This window comes from Zootoca vivipara, chromosome 8 (genome assembly GCF_965207765.1).
Source record: "Zootoca vivipara chromosome 8, rZooViv2.hap1.1, whole genome shotgun sequence".
NCBI lineage: Eukaryota > Metazoa > Chordata > Lepidosauria > Squamata > Lacertidae > Zootoca > Zootoca vivipara.
This window is the reverse complement of record NC_142591.1, coordinates 64,526,668-64,537,262: the sequence shown is the minus strand read 5'-3', so window position 1 is coordinate 64,537,262 and position 10,595 is coordinate 64,526,668. Positions and strand designations below refer to the sequence as shown.

At 42.3% G+C, this 10,595-nt stretch overlaps 1 protein-coding gene across 2 annotated transcripts in view; it reads right to left on the bottom strand.

Moving 5' to 3' along the window:
* Positions 1-624: 624 nt before the first annotated feature.
* SDC2 (syndecan 2) overlaps positions 625-10,595 on the bottom strand; it is a 66,312-nt gene continuing 56,341 nt past the window's right edge. The window contains exons 2-5 of one of the 2 annotated variants that reach the window (XM_035124703.3): positions 7,909-8,020; positions 5,325-5,467; positions 3,476-3,617; positions 625-1,885 (exon numbers count right to left, since the gene is read on the bottom strand). In XM_035124703.3, coding sequence (XP_034980594.1) covers positions 1,722-1,885; positions 3,476-3,617; positions 5,325-5,467; positions 7,909-8,020 — 561 coding nt within the window. In that variant the 3' untranslated portion in view covers positions 625-1,721. The remainder of the gene's footprint in view (positions 1,886-3,475; positions 3,618-5,324; positions 5,468-7,908; positions 8,021-10,595) is intronic. The other variant, XM_035124704.3, reaches the window with a different exon arrangement.

Sequence of the window (10,595 nt, the reverse complement as noted above, 5' to 3'; positions counted from 1 at the left end):
TTGGCATGATGTCCCAAGCACATTCAGTGGGACTCAGGCGCCTGGAGACCACTTCTCCCATGCAAAGAGTTGTGTGGTTGCACAGATTTCCAGGGAAGCGCCAGCAGGCAAAAGGAGGGGGTCCTTCCCACCTGCTGTTTCTGCCCTCTCCTCGCATCCTTTTCTTTGGAGAAATGGTAGCCACTGAACATACAGTTCTGGCCAGCTATTCTCAACCCCCACCACAGAGATAATGATGTGGAGTAATTCTGTTACTTATCAAGGCATGCAAACATATCCATATGCTTATTTCAAGGGCAAGGCGTGGGTGGGAGGAATCATTCAAGCACATGGAGAACTGAAACTTTATATTCATGTGAATTTGAGCGCTAAAGAAGTGGCCCATATTGATTAGAACTTAACATTTCACCAGTGTGAAAAGAATTAACAACTGCAGGTACGTTTTCATTTTAATGAGGCTATAAAGAGAGCTATTTCTCCTGTGAAACTCTTGTTAGCAACCTTGCAGGGACCTTTGTTTCCAACATATCCTTTTATCATATAACATATGCAATTACCGCAGTAGCATGGCGCATGGAGTCACCAATATACGAAAGAGAACAAAATAAAGTCCACAATAAAATATTTCAGTATTAGGCCACATGATTTATTCAGTAGTGTTTATGTTCCCAAATTACAATTTATGTCTATCCATGTAAGACTACAAAAGTTACCATTAGAATTGTCTGTGCTTATAAAATACCAACATTTTCTTTTCTCTCTCTCTCTTTACTGTTATATACTCATTAACACCAGTCTGCAACAAGTTACATAGAATCATAGGCACTTCAAAGGCTTTAAAAGACGTTTACAACTTAAATGCATTTTTAAAAGAACAATTAAAAAAAAGGATTCTTTTCCAATTCCTACTCGTACCTTCAAATTGCAAGAAATTAACCAACAGTGGCCATAGAAATTTGCAGCAACATCTTGGAATACTGTTAAGAGTCTTTGGGTTTGTATAGGCTTGTCAGTTGCTTACTGCAAAATCTCCCATAAAGAAGACTTGTTTTTGTACGGGTACGACTACATCGTTTGCAGTAATAGTCCAATTTTACACATTAATTTGCTGCTGTAAGTTTCAATGAAGCTATAGGAACACTGAGAAACAAAGCAAGGTGTAAAATGGATTTTCTGACACTAAAATTTATACAAAGTGGAGGTTAAAGTTTACATAGCTGAAAAAATACATTTACACTAAGAGTTACCATTATCTGAGTTATCCGAAGACAAATTGCACCATGACAACTACAAAAAGGCATTTTATGTTTATTTTATTTTTTTGGAAACAGATAAATTAATGAAATAAAAACTAACTTGTAAGATCAATCAGACATGCTGACAAAAATTAAACAACTTTCATTGAACCATAGGATAAAAACAATCATTTTCATTTATGCATAAAGTTTTTAAATGATTCAGTGAACATCAATGGCTGTATAAAATAATGTTTTGCCACTGTTATTCACAGAACACTGCAAAATGTTAAGATTTTACTTTACATTTTCTTAAAAGGAATACATGAAAAGTTTTAAATACAATGGGATTTTTTTTATCATAAAGGTGCCATAAAGGCTCTTTAATGAAAAAAAAAAGGTTTCTTCATTATTCTATGCAAAAAAAAAGCTTTATTTAAAAAGTTCAGTGATCTCTTAAACAGAGACACTTAAGAGTTAAGAGTTTTATGCATAAAACTCCTTAGTGGGTGCCTTCTGGTAGGCAGCGCTGGATGGTTTGCGTTCTCCAAGGTCATAGCTGCCTTCATCCTTCTTTCTCATGCGATATACCAAAAGCAAGATAAGGAAGATTGCAAAGAGAAAACCAATAACTCCACCGGCGATAACAGCTATGGAAGGGAAAAGAACAGAAGTTTCACCAGGAGCAGTGTATTGCCTCCAAGTTGTCCCCTCTCAAGAGAAAAAACAACCCCCATCCTTTACTGAGTATCCCAACCTTTCAAAATGGCATTTCAAAGCAACAAGTCTCAAGCCTGGGAACCAAGTGGAGAGGTTTCCTACCCTTGCCACACCTCCTCTTTCCAGGCCACGCCCCTCACTGGTCCTGCTCTGCAGTTTCCATGAGGGTTCTGCCTGGCTGAAATGCATCCCTGAATAATGCAGTTTGCTTGCCTGGATAGGGAGGGGTGTGCAAGTGTGCGTAGAAACCATTCTACTGTACAAAGGGTTAACAAAAATGTTTATCCCCCTACTTTTGCTTCTGGCACTGTCAACTATGGCCCCTTGGAGCACTGCCATGGAAATATTTTAATTTGTTGTTGTTGTTGTTGTTTAGTCGTTTAGTCGTGTCCGACTCTTCGTGACCCCATGGACCAGAGCATGCCAGGCACTCCTGTCTTCCACTGCCTCCCGCAGTTTGGTCAAACTCATGTTCGTAGCTTCGAGAACACTGTCCAACCATCTCGTCCTCTGTCGTCCCCTTTTAATTTAGTTTAGTTTAAACATGTAAATCGTGTTTATAACCCAACCAGGTTCTTAAGAGCCACCCAGTTTATATTATAGCCAAATAACTGTTAAGGTTCTAGAAGGGACGTTCTAAAATGTTCCTGAAGGCTTGACAAGCCCAGCCCCAAATATATTTACTTGGTTGCAAAATGCAACAGGATTCGCTTCCTAGCATGTGTGAATTGCAGCCCTGGAGTCAAACTAGACAAGCAAGGCATGAAGGGTGCAACTCTCTGGTCCCAGAGAGAGTAGCCCAGAGGGAGGGAGATCACCACCTGTGGAGAGGATTGCTGCCATTTCCCCTCCACTGCTGGTGCGCCAGTGGCCTAGAAGGTGAAAAGGGGTGTTCCAGGGACGGTGGTCAATATGTACTTTTCAATACACATTCTCTCAAAATGCCCATTTATGTACATTATTTTATCTGAAAACACGTGCCACCATTAAACACAATTCTATATGCTTTGAACCAAAAACTGCATTGCAAAATTTGAGGAAGTGTGAAATCCAAAAGGCTGACAGTGTTTGGATCCTCACATCCATCTGTGTGAGGTGCAGAATAGGGTTCGTTCGTATCCGAATTCGCAAAGCTCAAATGCTTCTAGCAGCCCCATCCCCTTTGCAAAAAAACAAACAAATCCCAAACCCCTCAGGTGAAAGAGATTTTGTTTTTTCTTCTATCCCTTGAGGAGGAAGTGAATGACCTGGTGTAAACATTATTGAGATGCTAAGGAAAGGGCAGCAATGTATCGAGAGGAAAAGAGCAATAAAATGGGAACAGTTCCTGGGTTGCAAAAGAGAAAGTGGGGAGGGAGATTGCATCATACCGCAGGGTGGAGAGGAACAGTGCTCCAAAGCAACAGTCCCTTCAATACGCCTAACAGCTATGTGAGTAGCTGCACAGATAGCGAATACCATGGCTTCAAAATAGAACAGGAAGCTCCTTTTCCTGCAGCTTATGAACATATGGCACCCACCTGCCAATACTTCTGTTCTCTGGAAAAGGTTTTCTGAGTGTTTTTGGGTGAATACGTCAGTGTCTTCACCTGGTTCATTCTTAGCATTTTTGTTTTCAGCATCAGGCTTGAGAATCCTCTTTTTATCAATCTCTTCAGGCGACTGTAGCACAAGATGTGGGGAAACAATGGGACAGTCAGTTCAGAGGGAGAAACAGCAACCCCCCAGCAGCAGTAACAGAAACCATTACCCTTTATGCATTCAAATTCTGTAATATATACATTTCCTATTCACTTGACACCTTTATCTCAACTCTTCTGAGAACCTGAAAGGGGGATGGGGGGGGCAGAACTTGTCTCCTAAATTTCTAACTGGAAGCCTCAGACCCCTTTCTCAAAATAACTCCTGCAAATCAACGTGTGCTTATATAGATTTGCTTACCCCTATGAAACAAGAGTAAAATCAAATAAATTTGTTGTTACATGGTGCAATGAATGTAGTCTATTTCAGTTTAAATATTCTTCAACTGTGTAACGTAACGTGGCCTGTAGCTCAGTGGAAGACCATGTTCTTTGTATACAAAAGGTCCCAGGTTCAATCTCAAACATCTCCAGGTAAGGCTGGAACGTCCCCTCTCTCAAACCTGAGGAGCCACTGCCAGTCAGTGCAGCCTAGTCTTCCCCAACTTGGTGCGATCCAGCTGTTTTAGACTACAACTCCCATCAGCCCCAGCTGGAGGACGCCAAGTTGGAAAATAAGGTTGGTGTAGAAAGCATAGTGTACGGTAACTAGGTAGATCTGACTTGGTAAGAGGCTCTTGTTCCTATAATTCAAAACAAGGAGCCTATTCTCCACAATTTACACCCAAAAACATTTCCACTGTTAATTTGAGGGAACTCTGTACAAAGACCAGTGTGCCAATAGCCCTACAACAAAGCTTTTAGCGGCAATCAGCTCCTTTTGATATTTTGTTTTTTGGTTGCCCTGTGTAAAACCTTTCTGAGTGTCAGAATTCGTAAGGGAAGCAACAAGCACATTCTGAGAGGATTCACAGTCCATAAGAGGAACAGCCAACTGCTCGGTGATGCTTATTGGGTGCCCTGGATGCAGGAAACTACAGCAGCTTGCCCCACTCTTTGATAGTTACTAAAAACTCTGCACTATGTGTTGTTGTTGTTGTTGTTGTTTGCAAGTTTCAGGCCTTTGGAAGTATCTCTTACGATGCAACTCAGAATCATAACTTTGCAGTACTTAACCCTACACCAACCTTTGCTTTCCTTACACACCTGTCTCCCTTCCCCACTAAAAGTGGGGGGGAGGGAGAGAGAAGCTGGTTGGAATAGGGTTAAGGGCTAAAAGAGGGGAAGCATCGGGCAGAGTAAGGCTTAAGCACAGAGTCTCCTGCCCACTCCCTTTCTCCTTGCAATAACCTACTGCTACTTTGCACAACAGCAGAAAATGCAAGGCTGGGGATTCTACGCTTGTCACCAAGCTTTCCCATTTTAGCTGTATGCACTAACACATTGGGGAGGTCGCCAGCCTGAGGATGCTTGAGTAGGAAAATGTAGCACTGGGGAAGAACCCTTACAAACTGTGGGCACCGGCCGCCTTCTACTGGAGAGTAGCATCTGATATATTCTCAGATATAGAGGGGGAGGGGAATACACACGTTTCAAAACAGAAGACCAAAGCTCTGTTTTTCTCCTAATAGACAGATATGATATCCAAGGGAGTTGTCTTTATGCTTAATCCACAGCTGTGCACTAACCCTAGTAAATCCTCTTAAAGCATACATCAGATGGCATTTAAGGTTAAATTATTATTACTGTGGCTTTAAAAACCAGCAAGAGGCTCCTCCCCTGCACACACCTTTGTTTGCGTAGGTACCTTGGTCTGCATTTTCAGCGTGGTTTTCTCAGTTCTGGGAGCATCGCTAGTTGGCGGCATCTTTGGAAGAGTTCTTGATGGCACCACTATTGGCGTGTTATCGCCTTCTTCTTCTTCTTCAGCCCCTGAAGTATAAGAAGAATATGAATGGAAACACATCTGTACATATTCGCTCTGCTTTGCTTTACTGCTGATATTTGTGTGCTGCCCTTAAACCTGTTCTCTTCACAACATGCTGGTTTTCTATCTACAGCAGTGAAGGGACTCCAGATCTGACCATTGACCATACTGGCTGGGGCTGATGCGAGTTGGTGTCCAACCACATTTGGAGAGACACAAGTTCCCCATGTCCCCGATCTGCAGGGGGGGGTTGCTTTCATAGGGAAGCATTCAAGCGTGTGACACCCCCCGCCCAGGAACAGTTTAAGAATGTAATCTGGTGTTTGTGGGGACCAGCCCTTACTTATTCAGCAGCTGGCTAATCAAAAAGGTTCTGAGCATTTACTGTGGAATTTATTTAACTGTAAAAAGGACCGGATAGTTATCTGACTGATTATGTAGCAACGGCTTTGCACTGAAATCCAAACACTCGTGACATTTTCTTTTATCTACCTAACTGATTTAATTCACATTAGATTTGCTCAGTAGGCTTCCTTAGTTTAATTTTCCATTACTTCAGTACATTCAACTGGGGCAGGGGGGAAAGAATTATATTAATCAGACAGCCTGGTACAACCACTTTTTTAATTCCTCAGGGTCTAATCTAGAACCAAATCCCATTTTTTGTCTTATCCCTTATTTATATGTAATAAATCCAACAGGATATCAGTGTTTAAAACTGCATATCTCAACTCCGGAAAACATAAATGCACAATTCAACCAACATGAAGCTTCAGAAAAGTTCAGGATTACTGTATAACTATAGAAATGCACATGAAATTTCACAATCCAGGTGGGGGCAAGGAAGGGGTAGCTACCGAAAGCTCTGTTTGTTCCCTGCCACACACTCAATATTTCCATCACTCTAGGTAGCCGTACCCCCACACCCATCAACATTATGCTCTCCATAAAAATACTCTTTAACTGATTAATAATAATAATAATAATAATAATAATAATAATTTATTTATACCCCACCCATCTGGCTGAGTCTCCCCAGCCACTCTGGGCGGCTCCCAATCGAATATTAAAACAATACAGCATTAAATATTAAAAGCTTCCCTAAACAGGGCTGCCTATTAAGATAGCTGCTTATTTCCTTGACATCTGATGGAAGGGCGTTCCACAGGGTGGATGCTGCTACCAAGAGGGCCCTTTGTCTGGTTCCCTGTAACCTCTCTTCTCACAATGAGGGAACCACCAGAAGGCCCTCGGAGCTGGATCTCAGTGTCTGGGCTGAACGATGGGGGTGGAGACACTCCTTCAGGTATACAGGACCAAGGCCGTTTAGGGCTTTAAAGGTCAACACCAACACTTTGAATTGTGCTCGGAAACATACTGGGAGCCAGTGTAGATCTCTCAGGACCGGTGTTATGTGGTCCCGGCGGACGCTCCCAGTCATCAGTCTAGCTGCCGCATTCTGGATTAGTTGCAGTTTCCAGGTCACCTTCAAAGGTAGCCTCACATAGAGCGCATTGCAGTAGTCCAAGCGGGAGATAACCAGAGCATGCACCACTCTGGTGAGACAGTCCGCCGGCAGGTAGGGTCTCAGCCTGCGTACCAGATGGAGCTGATAGACAGCTGCCCTGGACACAGAATTGACCTGCGCCTCCATGGACAGCTGTGAGTCCAAAATGACTCCCAATATATGCTAATGAGATGCAATGCTCTTGTTTGTGGCAAAATTTATGATGTGGTGTCATCTGAGCCACAATTACTTCTTTGTTGCCCAAACTTTCTCTGTGGCCTTTAAATGCAGTGTGTCACCAAGGTCATTCTACTAAATGATACAGACACTGGTTTATTTATTTTTTGTAACAACATGGGGATTCTAATAATCATAAACAGCACCACAGATTCAGCGGGTCATCAACATACAGGCAATGACTGTTTTAGGCACATCCAATATACGTGTGATTGCACACACGTGCATCGCGCCGAACCCAGAAGTGACCCCAAAAGTCACCAAAAGGGGCGGAAGGGGTGTCTCAAGGCTTTTTCAAGGGTGTTTCAAATACAGTATACACACTTTCACTTAAATGCATGGTGCCTTAGAACATAACCTCCACATAAATTGGGAGCTGCCTGCACTGAATTTTCTGTACTCTACGGATTAGGTTTCTTCATGTTCTTCTTGATCAAGGGCCCGCTTCACACATATCAGCTGACCTGAGTGTATCAACACAACTTGTGGAGACCCACATAGGGAACACGGGAAGATAACATGGTCAGACTTTTCTAGCCCAGTAATGACTACTCTGTTTCCCATTGATTTTATTTCATTTTTAAGAAGCCAGGGATCGAACATGGCACTTTTTGCATGTGAAGTGTGTGCTGTGCAATGGAACTGTAGGACAAAGGCCATGTCCGGTCCTAACACATTTATCATTATGCGACATTGCTTTACCTGAGCCTGAACCCGAAGTATAATCATCGTCATCAATTGGATAGACTCCTGATGCTTCTTCAATGGAGCTGTTGTCAAGGTACAGGTCTTTATCGGAGGTCAATGCTGCTCTCTGGAAATGATGGTGAAATGCATGGTTAGTTCTTTGTTTCATGAAACACAAGCACAACTTCCAATTCAATTTCATACCAGTATATCATTAAATGAACTGAGGAAGCAAACGTCACAATAAATAGTAGTGAGAAACAGTGTTAAAACAAGTGCCATAAGAATATCCTTCATGGCCATTGTTGAACTGGGTTTAACGAAGATGAGGTAAACATGGAGGCTATGTCCTCCTGTTTCCATTAGCCAAGATTTATTAATTTAAACTGACATTATTAGACAGGTTGTCAAAGTCTGTACTTTCTTGGCTTGAAATATAAAGCACAAGTAAAAGGCAAGCATTATGACTCCCAAAATCTCTTTTCAGCTATACTGCTTCCTTCCTCTGTTTTTTCTGAACATCTGTAGCCATGGGAAAATAACATTTCCCAGGGCTACCAACCTTTGGGCTGCTGTTACAACAATACTCCAGGAGGGCTACATTCAATCCAATTTCCAAACAAGAACCAGGTAAGCAGCTGCAAGAAATAAGTGCTGGCAGCTCCAAAGTGGGTTAGTTGATGGAGATAATTTGGGGGCTCAAGGATATAGGGATTTGGACGCTCCGGGGTTAGTGAGGGAATGATCTGTCCACACAGTGATCCAGATAATATTATAATGGGTACCACAGGATCTAATTGCAGTTATAACAGAGCTCAGTATAAAGTGAGTTATTCCCTAACTGTTTTGGGGAAATATTTATGTTTGCTGCTTCCCGTTACTGAGGACCAAGGGTAGAGAGCCCATCACTCATATTTCAGATGTCATTTCAAGGCAGCCAAACATATTCACACCCAACACCACCTCACTAAAAATAGCATAAACACAACCAATGACAAGATCAGCAGTCAAACACACACTTTCTGACAGGCAGAGGTATTATACTTACTCCCTCAAAATGAACTGACAAAGCTCCCAGTTATTAACTTTGAATCATTTAAAAATCTGCAGGCCCCTTCATACATTACAACCTGAAACAGGAGGCGGACAGGCAGTTTAGGTGGGATCTCATATAAGCAACTTGAACATGCACTTGTGCAAGAAAAAAGGTTTAAAAAAACGAGAAAAGAAACCAAAACTGAGAAATGCTGGCTAGTGCTCCTTGGTCAAGTCAGAATAAGCAACAGCTCTTGATCACTGGAAATGGACTTTCATATTTTAACACGTAAAACAACATGATGGACTAAGTTTATTAAAGATCAAAGACCCAGACAAGAACTTATGAGCAATATTCTATGCATGCCTACTATAAATAAGTTCCCACTGGGTTCAGAGGAACTTACTCCCACCTAAGTGTGTACAGTTAGATCGCAATCTACATGCATTTAACTTGTGTGCATTCAGTGTATGGCAAAATACTTAAAAGGAGGTTGGATTCCCGGGGGGGGGGGGGAGTCTTTGGCAATGCCACCCACCACTGCGTCTATATGCTATTTTTGCTTGAGGTGTGGTCTCCGGAACGTAACCCTTGTGTAAGTTGCAGGCTTATAGTGTATGATTTTAGCGTCAGGCAGTGAGCACAGGCCCCATGCAAGAGCCACAGAAACTCTGTTCAGTACACTCAGACAGGGATTGCATTCCCATCCATCAATTATTATCCCACTTACATTGATATTCTTAAGAGTATAATGCTGGAAAATCCCCTGACCTAAATTCTTCACATATTACAAGCCAATGATCATTGGAGCCCAGTCTGGTTACTGAATAAACAGGAATAAATCTAAATCTAGGGGATGCGAAGCAGATTAATGTCCACTAAGCACTAAATACAGGTTGCTCCCCCTCTCAGATATGTGCTGAGTTTAGATTGCACATCTGGGAGTCGTTAGCTCGTTACAAGTCATCAACAAAATTAAAAAAGAAGAAGTATTTTTACAGAAATTGTGTCACCCTAGACCCACAGTCAAGGTGAAGGCATCTTCTCTGACCACAGATATAAAGGGAGAAGGGAATACGTGTATCAGAGTGCCAATCTGCCCCTGGTTGATCTTGCACATGTATCTAAATCAGGCATCCCCAAACTGCGGCCCTCCAGATGTTTTGGCCTACAACTCCCATTATCCCTAGCTAACGGGACCAGTGGTCAGGGATGATGGGAATTGTAGTCCAAAACATCTGGAGGGCCAAAGTTTGGGGATGCCTGATCTAAATAAAAGCATCCCAATCGCCATTCCGTAACAGCTGGGGGCAGACAAATAAGCAAATGTAGGAAGCACTTATACTGCAGAACCACTGATTCCTTTCGGGCTACATAATCAGTGGCATAGCACTCATTCTCCTTTCAAATCTTATTTCTTCAGCAGGCAGCCTTATAGAGAGAGTTTAAAGCTGGCATCGTATGTGTGCTCTCAGAGTGCTGCCACCTCTTCTTTTGCTGACCATGGGAACCATTATTTTACTGTCACCAAAGGCACTTTTATCAACATATGATATGAGCACCTCAATTAATTTTTTTAACCACCCCCCCCCCACTGTGTGTACTTACTGGAGAATAAACCCCACGGTGGGTCAACAACATACTGAGGACAATCCTGTAAAGGTAT